Source organism: Camelina sativa, chromosome 11, assembly GCF_030686135.1.
Source record: "Camelina sativa cultivar CO46 ecotype springtype chromosome 11, ASM3068613v1".
In the NCBI taxonomy this organism is placed as follows: domain Eukaryota; kingdom Viridiplantae; phylum Streptophyta; class Magnoliopsida; order Brassicales; family Brassicaceae; genus Camelina; species Camelina sativa.
Window position 1 is genome coordinate 50,866,801 of NC_141890.1, and position 22,633 is coordinate 50,889,433.

General features: G+C 33.8%; 2 protein-coding genes, 1 non-coding gene and 2 pseudogenes across 6 annotated transcripts; 1 reads left to right on the plus strand and 4 right to left on the minus strand.

The window, feature by feature from the left end:
• Window positions 1–660: 660 nt before the first annotated feature.
• Window positions 661–3,260, minus strand: LOC104727347 (uncharacterized). The gene is made up of 2 exons (XM_010446423.3): window positions 2,807–3,260; window positions 661–2,274 (listed from the first exon to the last, which is right to left on the minus strand). The coding sequence occupies exons 1-2, from the start codon at window positions 3,118–3,120 to the stop codon at window positions 699–701; spliced, it is 1,890 nt and encodes a 629-aa protein (XP_010444725.2). The 5' UTR covers window positions 3,121–3,260; the 3' UTR covers window positions 661–698.
• A 7,774-nt stretch (window positions 3,261–11,034) lies between these two features.
• On the plus strand, window positions 11,035–11,105 carry TRNAG-GCC (transfer RNA glycine (anticodon GCC)). Its single transcript has one exon. It is a non-coding gene; the product is annotated as a tRNA-Gly (tRNA).
• Window positions 11,106–11,768: 663 nt separating this feature from the next.
• Window positions 11,769–12,398, minus strand: LOC104727348 (precursor of CEP6 pseudogene; annotated as a pseudogene).
• A 5,095-nt stretch (window positions 12,399–17,493) lies between these two features.
• LOC104727349 (precursor of CEP5 pseudogene) lies at window positions 17,494–18,024 on the minus strand (annotated as a pseudogene). The gene has a single exon (XR_015573019.1). The product of XR_015573019.1 is annotated as a precursor of CEP5 pseudogene (transcript).
• A 680-nt stretch (window positions 18,025–18,704) lies between these two features.
• Window positions 18,705–22,549, minus strand: LOC104727350 (uncharacterized). 3 transcript variants are annotated; one of them, XM_010446426.3, is made up of 11 exons: window positions 22,017–22,549; window positions 21,768–21,860; window positions 21,433–21,513; window positions 21,169–21,278; window positions 20,938–21,073; window positions 20,739–20,837; window positions 20,475–20,562; window positions 19,835–20,364; window positions 19,521–19,715; window positions 19,085–19,423; window positions 18,705–18,973 (listed from the first exon to the last, which is right to left on the minus strand). In XM_010446426.3, the coding sequence occupies exons 1-11, from the start codon at window positions 22,332–22,334 to the stop codon at window positions 18,881–18,883; spliced, it is 2,082 nt and encodes a 693-aa protein (XP_010444728.1). In that variant the 5' UTR covers window positions 22,335–22,549; the 3' UTR covers window positions 18,705–18,880. The 3 variants fall into 3 exon arrangements, with proteins under 3 accessions (XP_010444728.1, XP_019087015.1, XP_019087017.1); XM_019231470.2 differs by lacking the exon at window positions 22,017–22,549 and having other exon boundaries at window positions 21,433–21,509; window positions 21,768–21,830; XM_019231472.2 differs by lacking the exons at window positions 21,768–21,860; window positions 22,017–22,549 and having other exon boundaries at window positions 21,169–21,322; window positions 21,433–21,509.
• Window positions 22,550–22,633: the final 84 nt, after the last annotated feature.

The following is a 22,633-nucleotide window of genomic DNA, read 5'->3' on the forward strand; positions in this document are numbered from 1 at the left end:
TTATTTATTTAATATGAATCATATGATATATAGAAATATGAATACACTAAAAGAACATACAAATTATAAATAAATAATATCAACTGTATTATATTATCAAATAATATAATCGTGTCATATTATCGAATAACTGTATATAAATGTAACTGATTTTAATGAGAACCGTATTTAACCTTAACCATTTATTAAAATAATCACAGCTAAAATTAAACACAATTTCTAACCTTAACTGATGGTTACCATGAGTCCATGACCATGCCTACATGGAAGTAGTTTTAATCCACATGTCCTACTACTATATTTTATAACTCACTCCTAAGTCCTAATTTTTACTGTATTTATATGAAGTCTAGTCATGTCGAAATTATGAACTCGGTTAATGGTTACAACTCTTCGAGTTTTATAATTTTCCAGTTGCGAAGGTGAAACATCAAACTTTTACAAACCTCGTCTGAGAGTCGGCTAAACAAGTTTTGAGGTCCCTAAACAAAGAAAAGAAACTCTGAGCACGTCATCAAAACATATTTCGCCTTTCGTCTTTTGTTTCATATTTACATCCTCTACGCTTTTCAGTTTCTTGTTCAGCCCACACGCACCTAGCCATTAATATTGATTTTGTTTGCTCATAAAGCCCACTGGGCTTCGCATTATTATATAATATATTTTAATCTTTTGGTTTTTTATTATTATTTATTTCTTTATAAGCCCCATTGGTTCCCAAAACTTGCAAACCTGGCATCAGAGTTTGCTAACAACAAGTTCTGAGGACCCTTAACAAAGAAACTCTCACACTCATCTCCATCAAAACCTGAGCAGCTTTTACCTTCTCTTACTTCCTTAAACCTATCCATCAAATGAAGCCCTGTCAAGTGGTCTCCCCAGATATCGTACTTATACTCTTTCGCCTTCTCTTCTTTCACTTCGGTTCTTGAGTTTGCTCCAGGAGCTCTCACATTTGGAGCCAGAGAGCTACGTTCTATGATCATTGACTTAACTCCTGAAACCGGAAACGTTGCTGAATGTGACAAGACTGGTTTAGGAGGCTTTACGGGCTTTGTTGTGGCTCGAGTAGTAGTTGGTGGTTCTGGTGACATTGGAGAGTTGGGAGTTGAGTTTCCGCTGTGACTGCTTGAAACATCTGTGCGCTCAGATGTTAATCCGTTGATTCCTCCTTTCTTCTTCTTCTTGTTTCGGCGCCTCTTCTTGTCTTTTGCAGTCTTTACAGTGAGGTTCACAGCTTCTGATGCTTCTTCTTCGTGGGAAGAAGAAACAGAAGAAACAGAAGCAACTGGCTTTACGCTGCTGTTCTTGGGAACCTCACTAAACAACCCTTGGAGGCTTTCTTTGCTTATGGATCTTAGCAGAGAATTCATTTCAGGGGAGATTGTGAATGCGGATGGTTTCTCAACTTCTCTCAACTCCATGTGGTTTCTCTTGTTGTTGTTCTCCTCGATGAAGTGATCATTGAAGCAAAACATCAGAATGAGTAAAGCAGCAGCAATAAGAACCGCAACTGAGAATTTCTTAGTCCGCACCCAAAAGACCGGTTTCTTGCAGAGATTAAGCATCAAAACAGGTGCTGTCGCCTTCATAGGTACTGCAAAAACAGCAACTCCAGATGCCCAAGAGAGTTCAGTCTGGTAGAAAAATAGATACTTGATGGATTCCCCTGGCTCTAGTGAAAACCCTTCACTCTGATGGTTCACCACAAAACCATTTCCTCCACATTGTTTTCTCGAAACCAAAACACTCAACTCCCTTGTGTTGGTGGGAATACTCAGCTCCCTTGTGTTCTTCTTAGTATAGAGCTCTTTCGACAAAGGCTTGTAACAAGTGGTGTCTCCAATGTGAAAGAATCCAGTAAAAGGCTGAAACTCTATGATGTGGACAGGCTTAAGAGACAGCCACACAACACCAGATAGATTATTTCTGCTCAGAGCAGAGCTACTCAACGATTCCTTGGGATAGGACGACAACCCAAAAAAGGGTACAAATGGTAATGGATCAGACTGATTCTGTGATCTTAAAGCTGAAAGGAAACAGAACAACTGAGAACTGGGACAAACATTGTGGTCAGTTTTGGGGATAGCTACACTCTGAGAATCTTGACCATAAAACCCCTTAGTAGCAGGAGTTTCAGTGTTGTAGAAGTAGCCATTGGAACCAAAAGAGTCATACTCAGCTAAGTTATGCAAAGTATTGACTGAGGAAAGCAATAGACATGAGAGAAGGAGAAGACAATGAGATGCCTTTGATGAACCAAATGCTGCTCCTCTGTTAAAAACACACATAAACAAAAAAAAGTTCAACAAAGAATGAGATTTATATGTAAGTAATTTGGGGCTTCAACCAACTACTTGAAAAAGAAAAAAAGTTATAAACATTCTAAGGAAATTAAAAAAAAATTGTAAAGAGAAAAAAAACAAAAAAATGAGAATAGTACCCAAAAAAGTAATGGCATTTGAAGAAATCAGAAGCAAAGAAATAGTTCTATAAACAGAAAAAAGGACAAAGAGGACTGAACTAATTCCTATTGATAGCGAATGACGGAAATAGCAGAGACTTGATTTTTTTATATATATATAACTGTGACGAACAAAAACCCAGTGAACCAAACAGTAAGTGATAGTCTGATAGAAGAAGAAGCAGAGTAGTATTAGTAAAGATTCGAACTTGATATTTGTTAAAAAGACAAAAAAAAAAATCAAAACTTTGCGTGAAAATCGAAGTACCACCGCCCATCATCGAGAGAAAAAAAAGATAAGATATAAAGTAAGGAAGAAAGAAGAAGAAAAAAGGAATTTACCGAAGGTGGAAGAAGAAGAAGGAAGGAGGCGTAGTCGCTAGGGTTTTTCGCTCCATGTCTGAAATGAACATCGAATCATCTGGAACCACTTCTCTTCTCAAAGTTAGGATTTTTTTTTTTTTTTTTTTTTTGGGTTTAATAAAGAAGAAGAAGAAGAAGGAAAGAAAAAGAAGCGATTTTCTTGGGGACGAGAGAGAGAGAGAGACCAGACGCCACCTGAAGAAGAAAGGGGAGGCTGAGGAAGGAGGAGGACCAATTAGACTGGACAAAAAAAAAAAATTAAAGGAGGAGGAGGAACAAGATGACATATTCATCCTTTCTAAATTACTTCTTTACCCCTCTCTGATGACCTAACTGTTATTCCCCTAGGGTTGGGGTCTTTTCGTAATATTATTATTTGAGTTGTCTTCTTTTTACTTTTTTTTTTTTTTTTTTTAATAGCTCTCTCTATATGGCTTAAATATGCATATTTGGTGGTATTTCTATACAAATTATTTAGCATTTGAAATCGACATATCTATATTTTCTATTTAGATAAACATTTTCAGACATTGTATTCTTCTGCTAAATGCTCTTTTAGCGTGTCCAGCCTATGGCACATAATATTTTACCCAAATTTATTTAGGGGTTGTATTCATTTTAAGTGATTTGTGTTTTATAAATCTTATGTTATTTAATCATAATTTTTTTTTAAAAATGTACTAAAATCCACTGTTATTGAATTGATGATTTTAAAATCCATTGTTACTCAAAACAGTTTGTGAATTTGGATTTTAATGATTTTTAGAGATTCTATAATATTTGAGAGGATTTGTTTTAGTTAAAAATACAAAAATCTAAATTCTTATAGTTTTAAGTGGGATTTTTTTTATTTTTTTTATAATAAATCATATCAACTTTCCTAAAATCATCAAAATCATTTAAAATCTTATGAAAACTCAAATCACTTGGCATATTAGATTGAATACAACCTCTAGTTGTTTATCCTAATTGTAAAACAATTCAAAGCTTTTCTTACAAAAAAAAAAAAAAAAAAAAAGAGAGAAAATAAATTCTCATCAACTTTATAATCATTTGTGTGACATATATGCGATGTCGTATTTCCTACTTTTTAAAACATTTACTGGAGTATTATCTATCTTTTTTGTAAGAAAAAAATTAATAGGATTTATTAGTTGTTTTTTTATTAAAAAAACAGACATTTGCCATTTATATTTTCGTGTGGTAAAAGCTGTAAACGAACTTGTAGCTGGATTAACTAAAACTTACAATCTAGTTCGACAGTAAACATGTATCAGATATCCACATTTAAAAAGCTTACAATTTAGGTAAAGATACTAACTTTTAAGTTGTAATGTATATCGACATAAACGAATTATTATAATATAAATAATATACGAGAGAGAGATTCCGTGGTCATTTTTTTAAAACGAAAAGAAGAAGCCAAAAAATACTTTTGTTTGGAACCGTGGGCATGAAAAATTCGTATTCGACTTTTGGGGGCAAAACTGGAGTTAAACATGTTTTGGGTCGCAGACGAGTGTGTTTGGTTGGTTGGACTTTTGTGTGCGTACGACAAAACCGGTACGGTCCGGTACAGTTGCGAACGGTTGAATCACTAACTAACGGAGAATCTCGACGTCTAAACGGCGTTTAAGAGATTCCACTCTCGACGTGTTGCCCACATTGCTACGGTTCTTCTCTGGACCCCATTTGAAAAGGTCACAATCTTGGATGATCCGACGGCTGATACTTAAAGTGGACCATGACTACATTTTTAAAATTTCATTAGATCAAGACACATAGTATATAATTGATGTATTAATCACATACAGTATTAGTTTTTTTTTAATTAAGCAAAGATTCTCATAATTAAATTTACATGCACCAACCGAACCATTAAACCATTGTATTAGACAGCGACTAATATTCTAGACCCCACACCACACTTATACAGGTCTCGTCATTCAGAATCAAGCCACTATTTATTTACAATTTTTGTTCTTGTAAGTATTAGATATTAAAAGGTTTTTTTAATTTAAGGTGTATAGCTCATAATACTAATTATTGTTTGTATACGAGTTAATAAAATGATAAAATGAATGAAAGCACATACGAAGTTATGAAACCTCTGATCTTTTCAAAGATACCTTTTTTTTGGTAATATGAATTTAAGGTTACGGGAATAAATAAAGAGTAAAGTAAACTATGAAGTTGTGTTTTTACGTACCCAAAACAAAACCAAACAAAAAAAAAAAAAAAAACTGTGGAGTTGTAAAGGGCTATGAATTTGAACTGAATAGTATGTGAAGAAGCTCTTGAATGATGATGTTAGATTGTAGGATGTTAGATTGGCACATTAAAGGTTTAGAAAATACTGTATACTGTACATCAAAAAGAGTGTAGGATGCCCACCAAAATCGATTAAACCTTTAATGGGCCTAACTAAATGTTAGATTGATGAAAGATTAACGGGCCTTCACCGCCCAAACAAAGTTTTTGGTTGTGTCAAAGAATCGGTTTTGGTTGGCAAACCCGCTGTGCTAGAAATAGAATCCGCAATTAAGGAATTTAAAGGAATCTGGATTACAAAATTAGAAATTCTGTTACATAATCTCCAATTAGACACACCGAAAAAGGGCTTTGCTTTTTCCAAGGTAACGAAAAATCGTTTGAATTCATTTACGAATTCCAACAATGTCTACGTCATGAGCTTGACGCCTAATCTATATCTCCTAAACGTTTCGGAAATTAATTTGGACTTCCGCCAAATTGATATATAACTCTCACCGCCGACCTCTATAATGAAACATGAACCGACTTCAATTTTGCAACAAAATTAAGAATTACAATTACTATAATTATTCTAGTTTTTTTTTTGTAGGAGAGAAAGAGAGAGAGAATCAACGTAGAAGCATCAACCATGGAGAAAGCATATACAATAGTAATCGCATGCTCTCAACTTTGCAGTTTCTTTTGCATATTTAATTAAGCTAGAAGATTAGAAAAAGGGGATTCCGAACATATATTTTGTCGTAAAAAAGTTGCATATTATTTAATAAGATCGACCGTGTGGGGTCGTACAGATATCACTCACTCAAACTCAGAGTCCAAAGTGCTCACCAACCTCATGGGTCATGATAATATACATAAAGAGATCGTCGACACCGACACATTTACTAATTACTATCAATTCTGGTTCAAGTTTTACTTAGTTATATTTTGTCTGTAAAATATCTTTTTCTTCTTCTTCCCTTAACTTTGACCATGATTAAGAAAGCGTCGTAAAAAGATTTCGAACCATAATTTCCTAAACATTAGAGTGAACACTATAAACTGGTTACTTATGTAATACTTGAACTATATTGGCAAGTCTTTATAAAATATGTATACCATTTAGGTTAAAGGTAATTTCATCCGTTCTTTTTTTAACTAACCTAATTCAAAACACAAAATCCAAACGTGGGTTGCTTTTTTTTTGTTTTTTTTTTTTGGTTTTTTTTTTTTTTTGTCAATCAACGTAGGTTGCTACATACGCACGAATAATAACTTGAATATATATGTTTGTCAAAAAAAAAAAAAAAAAGAATATATATATGTAAAAGATACAAAATACACTTTAACCAAAAATTAAAGCTTAGTATTTTAAAAGAAAAGAGAAACATATATTTAAACTTGGGACTCTATGAGCATGTGTGTAAATATTTTAATTATTTAAGCTTTAATGGATTAATGGCCAATGCCAGGGCTGTTTCCCGGAGTTGTTGGCCGGAACTCATCAACGCCGTATTTTTCTTCTTTGCTGGCGGCACTCTTCACCGAGCCTCTTCCTGTTCTCATCAAGCCACCGGCTCCTTCGTATACACTGAGAGTGCTGTTTTTTATTGAATTTCTATGGGTCTTCAAGTGTCTTGCCTCGGTTGGTATATGACACACGATTATTGCAATAAAAAGAAGAGATAAGCCAAAATTCGAGAACACAGCTTTTGCCATTGATGATGATTCGAGTTTTTTTGTTGATAAAAATTGTCAAGAATTAAGTAAAAATAGTAATGAGAAGAGTCTCGCACTGATTCTTTATGTTTATTGGGGTTTAAGGGAGAAATGCAAGCTTTTATAAGAATCTATAAATAGTAGTCAAGAGATGTCACATGAAGAGTCTTGAATCTTAATTAAAGGGTTTAAGGAATCTTCGGTTTGAGGGTGTCTATATATATAGGCACCCAAAGTAACATGTGAAGTTGTGAACCATAGCTAGTTAGAATATAATTATGGGGTTTACACATTTATAAAATATATATATCGCTTCCAGAAAAGTTTAGACCACTTAAAGTGTAGTGTTCAATTAAAACTAATATAAATGTTTTTTTATATAATAAATGGTTGTTGTGAATTGGGAAGGAAGCTAGCTCCCAACTTCTCAGATGAGCTAAAAGGTTCACAGCCACCACTTCACATTTGCGCCTAATTGTTTATATTCCCCCTTTTGCTTCCTTACCTCTAAATTAGTATATATATCCTTGAAAAAGTACAATTAATTTACTATGAGTAGTTTACCATATATGATTTTTGATACGATAGGATATGATCATATATTCATATGTATGAATACTCGTGGAAGAATCATTGACTTACTATGGAGAGCATGGCTTGGATTCTCTTTGTTTCAGGCGAGCAATGTTTCGATCGACATGGCTCAAAAGTGTTGCTGCCGCATATACTTTATTTGTGGCATAGCTAGAATACATGACCAATTGTTCTAGTATGTATACGTTTAGGCTTGTTGAAATCGATCGAATAAATGTAGGTGCGTAAATCGCGTTCACGTAATGCCCCAGCTATGACACGATTTGGAAAAGAAGATTAATAAATAATGTCGTAATCGTACGGTTTTAATATAATCACACTTGACGTTTTAATGAACCGTACCTATGAGACCTACATATGTTAAAAGGCTACCTAAGTATTAATTGACAGCGAGAGCAGGCTTTAAAGTACTCCAAGACCATTGGGTGCTTATTATATTAGATCACTTTGACATTGTTTTAATATATAAATTAATACTCGAACTTCAAGTCGCCCTTCAAACTCCTCAAGAGCTGCACCTTTTATAATACTAGTACTCTAGTAGTTAGTAGGTTAGTAGTAGTACCATGGAAAAGCTTTCATTATAATAACACACGAACAGAGTGTCCCTTGCCACTATTCCATATGCCCTAAGGCCAATATACTTGTGACCACTAATCATTAATTAACGATTAAACCAAATATGGAAAATAGGTTAGTTGGCTCTTAGCTTTCAAATCAGCCACAGCCGTCAATTTAAAGATCTAGAGACCAGCACAAATCTTTGGTCAGACCCACCACCATGGTTTAGACAAATTAATTATTATTCCCAGTCTTTGTTAAATCTAGATTATTTTGCTATTTATAACATTTGTTAATAATTCGAAAAATGACACACACAAGCTACAATAGTTACAAACGACCAGGTCCATATGTAAGTTAATGATAGATACATATATATTGAGTTTCTAACGTCGTGGGTACAGTATTTTCTGAGCTGTAATTATTTACAAAAAGCTGGTGTTCATTTCATGTTAAATAAATAATTAGCAAATATAAAAGGCCATGTTTTCCATTATTCATATTTCATAGTAACTTAAGTAATTAATAAAATTCTACAAAATCATTATTTTATTTTATATTTAATGAAAAAGGTAGTTATTTTATTCGTCCGCTCAATATAATTTTCCACTTTCTCTCATATTTCGTATCCTCCAATTTCATCTTATATCGATGACTTAGCACCAAGTAGAAATATAGAATACCATCACTGCAGGGGATGCAAGTTATGAAGTTAATAGAGAATTTGATCTTGTTTTAGATATATTAACGTTGAAATTATACAAAGATAAACCCTAATGGATCCATCCATGTAAAGTCGCCGTTTTAGCTTTTCCTTTGACAACTTTTTTCAAACGTGATATACATGTTTGATTTATAATCCTTTTTTTTACCAAATAAAAGTTCGTGGTTGGTGAAACGATTATGAATGTGTCGATGGATTTGTGAGTGTGTGATCAATTTCTTATATTTTCAGTTATGAAATAGTTAAGTTCCTTGTGTACTTTATCAATTACAAGTCTTATATTATTGCCCGTAGAATTACAGAATAGTAGAACCATAATGTGATTCCACAAAAAAAAAAAAAATCGATTGCTAATATAATCAATGGGTTTTCATCAATTAGCATTATATATTGTCGGTTTGATGAATTTGATATGATCAAGATTAATATAGTATACTTTATTTGAAATCTTATATAACGAATTCAATGCTAATAAAATGAACTACGTACTGCTTATTGTTCTCGCAATGAAAAGAAAAATGAACCCTTAAATCCTAGATAAACTACCAGAAACAACGCGATTCAATTGAAGTTCAAGACTTATTGATTACAATTACGAGAAAACACACAGTGAAGAATACATAGAGACCCTAGCTGATACACGTCGACGTAACCACAAACAAAAAAAAACATCTTACTTTGTCATAAATAAATGTCTTATATATAAGAACATATCCCTGCCATCGTAGTTTGTCACAACATATATATGTATATTGCTAGTGACCAATTCCTGGACTGTTCCCGGGTTTGGTAGGCCGAAACGCATCCAAGGAATGATCTTCTGTCATTAACTTGCTCGACAGATTTGAGCCATGGCGGCCACCAAGTTTCTTCGAGATATTTTTAGAGATTCCCGATGAATTCAAAGGTCGACCTTCAACGATGTGAGAATCCTGAATGAAAACCAGCACTACTGTTAGTAGTAGTACCAAGCTAGTCAATGTGTATTTAGCCATAGCAGTGATGAGAGAGTGTTAAATTTTCAAGAGTAAACGAAACTAATAAAAGAAAAAAAAAACTTAGGAGAGTAAATTAATATGTGAATAAGAGTGTATATATGTATCAATGACTTCAACTCTAGATGGCTATTTATGGAGAAGAAAAATGACTAGCTAGCTGGTGCATGTGAAACTCCAACAAACAAAGCCAACAACTTATTTATTTTTAATATTTAAGGTCAAAATAATCTAATATTTATACACATGGAAAATAATTAGAGTTTGGTTATATAAGTTCCAAGCTTCTGGGGAAACTCCGTGAATGGAGTTCATAAAATATTGAACAGGAAATGGCGTTGCCATAGAACATTAGTCTCTGAATGAAATATACATGCATATATACCCAATAACAACAAAAATTACAAATTAATCATCCTTTTAGCTGTAACTTCAAAAATAAAATTATACTGTATATGTAGAATAACTGGAGAAGTGACCAAAAGTATTGATTGATATAGAAAAAGGCTTAATTAACATTTAACAAGCATAAAAAGCTGTAACCACCAGATATGTATGTTACAAGTTAATTACAACACCAGGTTTGTTATAATTTATCAGAGATATTGCACTTAAAAAAAAGACGTGTACTTAAGAATTTGCAAATTTTTCCTCTGAATCAATAGAATATCATTAAAGAAAAGGTATATGATGATTTCGGTAAATATTTGCACCGAATAACAAAAAGCATATTCTTCGGAACTAGTTCAGAGTTCAGACCAAATTGAGGTGAATGTGGTCATTCGTTAAAAAGTGTAAGAAAAATGGGTGCACGTTTAGACTGTCATAATTCATGAAGTAGCTACGTCCTTTTAATTATACTATAATCTATATACACTCTTTAAAAAAAGTATCTTACAATTTTTAAAAAAATTTCTCAGGCGATCTCGTGATGCAAGTTTGACAATTTGCATTAAATTAGTGTATTTTTCGACTGCACATGCATGGGAATCGTTTATGGATCTTCCTGTTCCGGTACTTTACGGCCAGAGACCTATGTCGTAATATGCATATGAATTAGTTGTAAAATTATTAATAATTTGTAATTATACTTCATGAGTGTGACATAATATGCTCATAATTCTCGTTTAATTTAGGTGCGAATAAAGTAGTAGATTGTTAGTAATATTTATATTTCATTTAAGCATTAATTGTGTTAGCTTACAGTATGTAAATAATTGGATTATTTGATAGTTTTGGTAAAACAGTTCATTTAAACATGATCTACATATGTTTAAACGACAACAAAAAAAAACGATTAAACTGTTTCAATTTACAGAACTACAAGCATTTTGGAGTTAGATATAACAACCAACTACGAAGCACCAGTGGTCTAGTGGTAGAATAGTACCCTGCCACGGTACAGACCCGGGTTCGATTCCCGGCTGGTGCAATTTTTTGTTTTGTTTACTGAAATACGAAAAGCATATCGCTTTTTTGTTTAGTGTATTCCGCGGCTCTGGGCATATCGCTTTCCAAGATTTTGTTTCAAAAAGTGACAAAAATATAATATTCACAAAAAAAAAAAAAAAAAAATCGTTTGGTTGGCTATTGACTTCGAGAGTATCCCATCAACAAAATAATTATGAATCTATATGATGAACTAATTAAGATGATGATATCACAAACACTGTTCACTATTCACTATTCACTATTTATGTTGTATTATTTGCAGCATCATTTCAACTTCCACTACAATATAAAGAAAAAGAAAAAAACGGTAAGTAAGTATTTTTTGTATAAACAACTCAGTTAAGTCATTTTCTTTCTACCTAATTTTGGAAATCTTTAAGCCTTTTCTTTTCTTTTAGTATATTCACCACCAAATTTTTTATTTAGAAATTGTACGTAGTAGTAATTAATTAAGCTATCTTTTCATTTATTTAATTACTAGATATTTAAAAATTCGTCAAAACCGGTCTTGTTCGTGTGCTTTGATATTCAACCTTTTGCACATGATGGCAAGTATTAAGAAGCTCACGACGAAGTATCAACTAGTATGTATATATTAACATGCCATCGCATGCAGGGAATTAAAGTTCTTTAACAACAAAAATAGTAGTATATTAAACACAAAATCGTATTTAATTTAATTAATGATCTGGAACAATGCTTAAATCGATCCACTTACAAGCGGGATGCTATAAAAACTAAACTACACACACTATATATTAAAACTGCACTTGCACAATAATTTAAATTTCATATTAATTTAGTAAAAACAATAATACGCTAAAACCTTTTCTAAACATTAGGCTCATTGTTCTTGACAGAATGTCCAACGCCGGGACTATGTCCTGGTATCGTAGGTTTAAAGTCATCTTTAAATCTTTCGACATTTTCTTTATCCTCCTTCATCTTATGACCAATACCCGGGCAGTTACCCGGAGAAGTAGGTGCGAAATCGTCAGTGTGCCCGACTGTGAAATGGTGATCATGATCGTCTGTTTTCCGCAGGTGTCTTGCGTCGGTTAACTGTATATTATAATATATCGTCGAAACAAAGAGAATACTAAGAACGATATGAACTGAGAGTTTCATGCTAAAAAAAAAACTGTATAAGGGGGTTCGTTGTTTCAAGTGTTTATGAGGGAGGAAGGTTAAGAATTTGGCTTATGGTTTAAGTTTGTTCGAAAGATATATCGTTTTTATAAGTGAAAGGGAGTGGAACAAAGAGAACAGTGATTTCATTTGGACCGTTCATGAATCGGTTTTCATAACTATAAAAATGCATGATACGAATTTATAAAAAACAGAGGCGTATTAAACATATGCTATAATAATAGACAATCGATATATGGACGGCATATAGCCAAGCTGAAAAAAGGAGAATTTAAATGTGTCAATTGGTATCTTTTAAGGTAAATATAATATCAGAACGTCGGTGTCAATACTCAATCATCATAAAACTATAACTGAATTTTAATTTTTTTTTTTTTTTGGCAATTATAGCAAAACAAATAAATATTTATACGGCAAAATCTAGGCGTGGGGTTTTCGGCAGAGCCGTAGAGTTCCTGAATCTCCCATAGTGCTAGCTCCATTGTCGAATATACCAACTTATACTCGTATTGTACTAACATTTATTTTTGTTAATTTCCCAGTGATAGAACATGCTTAGCTTGGTGACAAGAAAAAAAGAAAAAAAAAACCACAACCGGAACATACTATGTATATTTTTCAGAAGCTATCAATTTGACGGAAATCACAAATATGAACGAAAAGATATTTTATCTCTGGTCCAATCAGAATTTAACTATCGTTTTATTATATATTTAAAATGGCTATTTATAATTAGTATGAGAATGAAGTAGTATAAATTTCGAAAGGCTAATTAAGTTCTACAAAAGCCGCCCTTCCCTAACCACAGAAAGGCACTGATGTTAGAAGGACACCTCTCCCATCTGGCTACCTCCTCCATAGATAATATATACAAAAGCTTTATATATACTTTACATAATTTATTAAAAAAAATCATACAAATCTTGTAAGAAATCCCGTTTTTAGTTTACATTTTCAACTTTTAGAATCTTTCAGAATATGAAAATTATGTATAAAGATGGTTGTTGGGAATTGCAATATACTTTCTCATATTTAGTGCTATGTGCATGATTTTTCTCTTTAAAAAATAGAAGAGATTTTCTTTAATTTTAAATTTATTTCTTTAGTAACAAACGTGGTGTTAAACAAATTAATACGCGTTCTAAAACTAGTTGGTTATATACTGCAAAATTGCAATTCCTGAGATGCCCTAGTTAGTTGTATGATCATATTCTTGACTTCTAAAGTATATTATAAAAATTTAACCCCACTTATAAATATAAGATCTTCTCCACTACCAAAAAGGGTTGGTTAACATCAGGTCAGATTTTTAGAAAAAAATTCTTCGTACCAAAAAATTTGTAATCATTATATATACCTCCCCTTAAAAATTATATTAACTATCGTACGTATTTATATCAATTTGGCTTCTAGAACCGTTTTATTATTTTTATGACCCTAACTATGCATGCATATGTTTCTTACTCCACTATATTGGAGTATAAGAAAGCAATCTAATGAGGTAAAAAAAAAAAAAAAGCAATCTAATATTTGAATAGTTACAAATTTACAATGTATGTTTTCTACCTTCTTTAGTTTTTTTTTTGTTTGTATATGACATTTTTAAGTAAGCATAAATGTAGTCGTCTAGACGCACGAAACCATTTCTTCTCTCTCAAAGCGACACCACCTCTACAGAACCCGTTTTTCTATCTCCATAGATTCCGGCCGGCGTTGGCTTTTCCGAGTCTCTCTATTTCTCTTTCTGTACAGTTTTTTATTCCAGTCCCTCTATTTCCCTTTTCTTTCATTCCAGTCCCTCTATTTCCAGTCCCTCTATTTCTCTTTTCTTTCATTCCAGTCCCTCTATTTCCCTTTATGTACAGTTTTTTAGATAATATTTTCGGCAAATCCGGTTTCCAAATCTCCTTCCTTTACGGCAAGATGGTGTGGACAGATCTGAGTTCATCAACTTTACTGGTACCATTCTCACCATTCTCGACTTGTGTGGTGTTTCATCACACCTAAACTTCACTGGAAGTCGTGCATTGGAGACGGAAAAGGGTTGTGATGTCTTGTCCCTGTCGCGGTTGGAATTATTTTCAGTTTCGCGTTTTCATTCTCTTCTTTTGGAAGAGTGTTTTTCTGACCTTACTCAAACCTCAGACCAAGAGTAATTGTGTCAGTCTCTTCCCATCTCCGATTGATGGTTTTTGTTTCATCTCCCATATATGCTTTGTTCACTCTAATTTCTATATTTATTACATGAGAAACAGAGATCTAATTAAGATCTGGGATCCAAGGGTGACTTCTAGTGATTCCATTGTTTGGGTGATGAGATTGGGACTTCATCTATTAGGCTATTGTTGTATTCTCGAGTCGAAACTGAACGAGGGCTTGATCAATAGGCGACAATATATTATTGATAATGGTCAGTTATGGATTTTGAAGAATATTTTAACAACGCTTAGATGGAATTTTATGGTCATGATAGGGACCCAAATTAGTGTTAGATTTGATGTTGCTCATGTTACGTTGTTGATTGAGTTTGTTCAAGGGATGGGGATGATTGGGTTTATTCCCGTGGCAATGATTTTACATATGCACAATCAAGAACTTTCGACTATGTTTATTCAAATCCATTGCTTTTTGAGTGTTGTTGTTGATGGTGTTGGCCGAAGTATGAGATCACACAAAGTATGGTGGCCTTCCCTGGTGAGTAGAGTTTTGTTGAATTTTATCAAGAAGATCTTCTCAAAGGATGTTTTGGTAGAGAAACTATTCGTGAATATGTCGAAGAATATTACAAAGTCGAGATTTGTCATAAAGACTTTGGTATGGAAGCATTGGTATCATTATGTCTATCTTCCAGAGTTATCTTTGGACACATCAGGTTTACAGTTATAGTTTTGTAAAAAGTTCAGCCACAAGATGCTGCATGCAAATCATAACAGAGAAAAATCTAATATGAAGTTGGACAATAACCGATCATATAAACGGTTAGCGAGTAAGGCTACTCTTCGGAAAGCATCGTCAATCTCTCTTATGCTGTATTTTTTTTAGTGTATGGCGCATACATCTGCAGATGTAATAATTGTGTTACAGTAATTCTGTATAACGTCTTTGTAATTACTCTTTGAATTTAATGAAAGTCTGATTTGCGGAAAAAAAAAGTAAGCATAAATGTAATTATGGTGTTAATGACGTTTGAAACTAATTTTTTGAAGTCCTTTTTTTGTTCTGTATTTTGTATTAATGCATATGAAAACTACTCTATTTATTTTCGAAATAATTTTTATATACAAAGAATAATAAAATCGAACTTATTTGACAGCAATAAGTTAGTTATTTTTTAAAGATTGTATGCAGTTGATTTAATCAAACAAACCGATCTTTGGAAGTAATTAAATTATATATATTACACGTAAATTTTTTAAATCGAAATGTTATTACGAAAATCAGAACACTTTCGATATGTGAGAAAATTCGCTTAAGATACCTTTAGTGATAAAAATACGTACTTTTTATCGTATGATTAAATACGCTTAAATGTCGGCATGTGAAAGTTTTATATAGACACTTGTTCTCCTTTATTTTGTCCGTCCATTTAAAACCATTATAATGTGTCCGACAACGCCGCCATGCTTGTAAGAGCATAATATTCAAAAATGTATTAAAGCCAAAAATGATTACTTTCAACAAATAATTAATCAAAAACGAGTGAGAAGAAAAAGTGAGTTCGTGAGTGAGTGAATCAAGATCATCGCCATCAACTTGACCACTAACTCCTCCCCTACCACTCACTCTTTCTTTGTTGTCTGTCAGTACTAGTATTATTTTTAACAAACGTATTTTTAATTAGCAAATAGGTCTAGACCGAATTTTAGATAAATAAATAGAATCATAACCTATAAAATCAAGAGTGCTTACTACAACCTAAAAATCAAATCCTACTTAGTTTTTTTTTAAAGCAAAATATACTTAAAATAATAAAATATTTTTTTTGGTTTGGATAGTTTCGGGTTGATTACAATCATGGATTATATTATTGATTTCATTTTGATACAACTTCGGTTCAGTTTGATATTTTAAAATAAAAATCTGTAGACGCTATATAGCCCCAAGCTAGGTTTTTAATTCTTCTGTTAACATAACTTTCGTTTATGCTAACTATTATCGCTTTTGTATTATAGGCGTTTAGTCATCACAGTACAGTGATAGAACGTATATTATCATCTGCGACTCACCACAAATACCACGAAAAAAAATGCACATTTAATCACAATGCATCTTGATGCATATGTATTTCCGATCTCCATAAGCATGACATATGGACATAAAAAGAAGTGAAACAATCAAATGATGAATTTCCATTATCAATTATACGAAATATACATGAAGTTGAAAGAAAGAAAAACTTGTGTTTAGCTGTAATTCGTGCTATACACTTAGCGTTAGGATATCCCACAATTTTGAATATTCGGGCTATGCAAATAAAAAGTATATGCAGCTTATATAATGACATGTTGAAAAGTGAAAAGGTTGATGTTTTTTTTTATTTGGTTGGTTCCCACACGCAGGGAAGTCCTTTGAAGGGCCTACCATGCATAGCCTTCGACCACAGATCTTTTCCATTTCATTTTAATTTTCAGTTTATTCCTGTATTAAAAAAAAACTTTAGTTAAGGAACTGTTCGCTATAATTAATTACAAGAAAAAAAAATATAAAGCTGTTTTGTATAGTACGAACAATTATATATAAAAAGAGAAAGCCATTGATTCATAATGATAACAAGCTAAAAGTCAATACATTTATATAACAATCTCAACCATCAACCTCACGGTTACTATTTAATCATGATTCTTATTTAGTAATAACACCAACGTACCAAGAGATATGTGGTCAGTTAGTAAGTCCTAATAAGTGAACAAATTTCTAATAGATACACTCTAATCGCCGCAGTAGCAGTGCCGTTACTTTATCACCATTCAAAATTAACCCAAGAATTACACCAAGCATTGAACTGTGTATATAAAAAGGCATAAGATATTTATTTACCACACCTTTGTAATCGTATCGTATTGTCTTTTTGCATGCGAGCGCATGATTATTAATTCTTTGATATATATGTTAAAGCATTTGCATGTATATTTATATATATATATATATGTAGTAAATGTTCTAGGCTGGTTAAAATGATTTGCTTATATATGTAATCGTTTCTATTCAACCACGATCAATTTGAAAAAACATAACTAATTTTATTCCACGAAGCAAATTAAAGAAATTTTGAAACGAACAACATTATTAGCAACACATTTATACATACGTGAAACTGCATGAAGATGATTAAGTGTGGGGTAAACTATGGCCAATGCCAGGGCTATTGCCGGGCTTTGTAGGCCTGAAATCTTCTGTCCCTTTACCTCCAGACTGTGACGATGGTGGTGGTGGCGGCGGCGAGAACTGCATTGCCTTCTCATCGACCTTGAGATCATTGAGCACCGCCCTCATCATCATCTTGCTATCATCAGGACCATCATTAATCTTATCATCAGTTTTCATGTCTTTTAGGGTTCGTCCATGGACGCAATTGAACCCTAGAAAAAACACCATCATTAGAAAAACACAAGCGTACAATGTTTTCTTTTGACCCATAGACGATTCCATTGGAAGAAAAATGGGTGATAAAAAGAAAACAGAAAAAAGAAAAAAAAAAACTAGATATCGTTGGTAATAATCACTCTGACAATATTTAAGAGTGTGTGATGTGAAGTAACACTTGCTTCTATGGGGGCATTTATATAGAGGTTATACCTGCTGCTTATTGTAAATAAACTAATTAATTAAGTCGAGTTTTTATAATTATGATTATTAGTTTATTACAAAAGTAGGTGGCAGTGGCATGCTTTAATATTCTTCTTCTAAAAATACAATGACCGGTGCAAGAAAAACATGCAAATAGTTGACAAAAAAAAAAAAAACATGCAAATAATTGAATCAAATATTTAAATTACGTTTGACAGTACTCTTTTTTTTATATATAAATATATTTGTATAATATAATTCGAGAAGGAAAATGATTCAATATATATATAATTTACGTGTCGGAACAAAATGAAAGATATCATACATTCAAAATGTTCGATTAAATAGAAAACGTTAAGATTTTCATTCAAAAAAGACAGAGCCAAAGCTTTTGCTTTTTACAACCTTAAAGTTGGTCCGACTCCGAATCAAAGCCCTAGCGGTTCGGAGGCCATACACTCTCCAACTCCAAGTAGGCAATTAATTACCTCTTAATTATTATTTTTTTCCTTTCCCGTCTCTTTTTTTTTTTTTTTTTAATTGCTTCTTTTATTGTGCTCTTTCCCTTGGTACTTTTAATATCTTTGTTAAGCTTCACATAATAAAATAAATGGGCTTTTATTAAGGCCCATATCTGCATCTATTTTTCTTTTTCATTGCTAAAACTTTTTTTTTTTCTCTCTTTTTCACAAGTGTCTCTGTGTTAAGTTAAGTTGATGTACAAACACAACAAATGCAGAAATGAATAAACCAATAATATAACTCATCCAAATTTAAATAAACCGGAAACGGTTCTACTCGGTCTAGTCGGGTTTGGTTTTAACCAAAGAGTTGCTGAATCACAGCCTCAGCATTTCCATTGTATTGTGATAGAAGTTCAATTGCATCAGACCTCGGCAACGCCAGAAATTCCTGAAACCATCTCTCTCATCACTATATATATAATGTAACCAAAATCCAAAACAAAAAAAAAGAAAATAATAAGAAACTGATCCAAAAGTCTTGAGGATCTTGAAAACGTACCATTACTTTAAGAATTGCACTTTCTTCCCACAAAGCTTCTCTTGACGAAGTCTGAGTCATCATCAAGCTGCTGCTTCCACCATCTTCTGAAGTCATGGTGCTTGACGACGTCGTCGTGACTTGAGACGACAAGTTTGTGTTGCTAGCTCTATTTGATCTTGATTTGATACCACCGATCAAATCAGTGTTCACTTCTTTCAATGAATCTATCTTCAGGAGATTGTTGAACCGGTCTTTACACATCTGAAGCTTGAACCACTCAGTATGCGTGTGAAGCGTCGCTTTTATTATTTTCATTAGCTTTGGTTCTTCGATCCCAAGCCTTTTACCGATAGAAACCTTAAAAAGAATGGCAGAAACAAACACCAGTTGTTCGTTAATCTTTCTTTCATCAGACAAAACCAGAAGAGATCAAAGCTCAAAACATTCTTGTTACCTGTAGCGTATTCGCCAAATCATTCAAAGGCAAATCTTTGGGTGTGGTTCCGTCCGGTTGAAGTAAAACTAATAAAGTCTCCTTTAATGTCTTCAGTAAAGACTGGTCATTGGCTGCTAAGGGACCTAAGTGAGAGCATGCAACCTTTAGGGCTCCATTGTGATCACCAGCACTCACCAGCTTCAGAAATTCAACCTGTACATGTATATATATAAACAGGTTTATCTTCTGTTACTAAGCAAAACGAAGAAGTTACAAACAATATGTCTTGGGGGAATATACAGAGAACTTTTAAGTTGTTCTTGCACCCTTACCTGCTTAAGATGGAATAGTAAACCCGGATTTTTTGTGAAAAAGTCTGGATCCATTGTGCTGATTTCGTAAATAGCTTCGCCTGCCATTCCTCTACTAACCAGTTCCTTCAGTGCCAAGGCTATCTCATACTTGTCCTCTATAGGGTTTATGCCTGACTCGGACTTGGCAAATGAAATACCAGGAAGACAATCCATTTCAGCAGTACGCCCACACCATCTTTTGCGTTTATTCCTCTCACTATTCAAATGGGATCTAATTCTAATAACAGCTCTTGTATTTTCACATTGATTTGACCAGCTAGTGCTGCAATCTTCACAAGCGCTGGTTGGTTCGCTGCCGTAACGTGTGCCAACCTCACCTCCTTGTTCGCTAGACATTTCAGTGTCATCAAGCATGCTCTTGTTGCTATAATTCTCAATATCTGAATGTTGACTTGTGTTGAGATCTATTTCCGAAGAACAATCTCTTGATAAGCTGCGGCCCACCTCCGACTGGTTGCGTTTGGCAGGACTTGTGACCATTTGCATCTCTGAGTGAAAATTAAACCGATCAGAAGTTCAATAAAGCCAAAAAAAAAAAAAGAGCAAGAGGTAGAATCATGAAAAAGGATCTTGAAACTGCCAAGGGTTTATCACCGACCTGAATCCACAATACCCCTGTATATGCAGTACTCCTTAACAAGTTCATCGAGGACCGAAACATCTAATCGCATCCTGCACAATTCATTCTGCAAGAAGTAGAAGCAAGAATTAGGCCGCAATGCATATATATAAACTTACACAACAATAATAGTAAGTAAATATAATATACTACTTAAGCCCAAACTAGTGTGTTTGCAAGAGATACCACTTAAACAGTGTAATGATGATAATTGAGAATAAACATAGGACGGAGGATTGTAACCTGGAATGCCTGGAAAAGGTCACCTTTGGCAAATTTCATGCTATCAACAGCACCTTGTCTAGTGAGCTCAACCGCATGAGCAAGAGCCTGTATGTCCACCTGAAATATGATATTAAAAATCAGTACAATGCGTGTAGTAGATACAAATAACATTTCACTTACAATAAGATGATCAAGAAGCTAGTTGCGTGTTGTTTACCTCATCAAACGGTGGTACTTCATACATGCTTTCAGGAGGAGTGGCTGGTGCGTCACGTTCCTCCAGGAGCAGTCTATGAGTGAGATCAGAAACTGCGGAGGAAATTCCTTGGTGAAAGCAAAATCCTTTATGTATGCTGGTAAAGGTAGAAGAAAGGATTAATCAGAGTAAGCGAAAAAGAACACAAGAGATAATAACAGTGTTGAAAAAAGGAATATAGCCGCCTCTTACCTGATCAGATATCTTAGTGTCATTGAGAAAACTGGATCATATGCTTGTAAAGAAGCTCTCAGAACAGATGACATCAGTCCAGCCATTTCATACCTTCTTTTCTCCGCCCACTGTAGAACAGAAAGCGCATTCCTTATAATCCAAAATACAAATTCTGCATGATGTATAAGCAGCGGTTCAAAAAAAAAAACATACGACATTCTGTGCCCGCAAGATCAGATAATATCCTAAGAAAAGCAAAACAGCAGAAAGGTGGAGAAATACCTCGTTAGCTACTGGAGAGCTAAGGTCATTTTTATCATAGATGAGTGCAAGAAGAACATGCTTGAATTCCTCATAAGCTTCCTTGAGATATAAATATGCAGAGGTCAGAACTTGATAGATTGAAAATTCAGGAATAAGAAGACAAAACCTCGATGATGAATATAAAAAAGAAGGTTGTTTATTCTATTTTAACTACTACATATACGCATTAGTGACAGTAAAATCGGAGCTAAAAGCATAACACAAAGAGAGCAAAAGAATCTAAGAAAACACAAAATTAGGATACAAAAAAAAAAGAGAGAGACAATATAATGAAGAAGGGATCCAAGGAGTACCGGGTAAGCATCAAGAGCACAGGGAGCAACACAAGTCCTCAAGCAAGCAATTGCAGCCTCATGTGTTCCTTTTCTCAGCAGCTCAATAAATTTCTTCACAGGGAAAAAACAAAATTGGTTTAAAATCGATCCTAGACATACACTCGTATCCAAAATATATATATATATATATATATATATATATATATATCCAGCAACCCTAACTAAGAAACGAACCAAATACACGGATTGAGGAGTAGATTGACAGACCTGTTTCTGGAGGCGAAATAGAATACGATGATCATCGAGGACGAAAGGAGCGTGGGAGCGAAGGATGTCGATGGCGGTCTCAATGTCACCGGATTCAATCGAGTTTCGGATCCGGCGAATGATCAGTCTGGAGTGATAAGACGAAGATGAAATAGAAGGAGAGGAAGGAGACGATGATGATGATGGGGATGACGATGAATTGGTGGCGGCGGCGGAGGCGGAGGCGGAGGAGGCGTCTTCGACCAGGTTTTCAGAGCTAACGAAATCGATGATGAGAGCATCAAGCGCTTCCCAATTCACAGGTATGTTGGAATCCATGTAGTGTGTTAGTTTATCTATTATCTCTTCCTCGATCTTCTCGTGTCGGCGCCTGAGAATCTGCCGGCGATCTCAGAGAGCGTGTGGGATCGATCTCTTTGTCTTTCGGGTGAAGGAAGTCGTGAGGAAGAAAAGCAATTTTACAAAAATCCAAACCCATATAATAATAATTAATAAATGCCACGTGGCGTTTTCATAGATTGGATTTTACACTCAAATTTATAATAAAGCACGCACGCGCTTTATTTATTTTCTGATGGATCGCAACTGCTAAATAAAAAAAGCCCAAACTGGAAAAT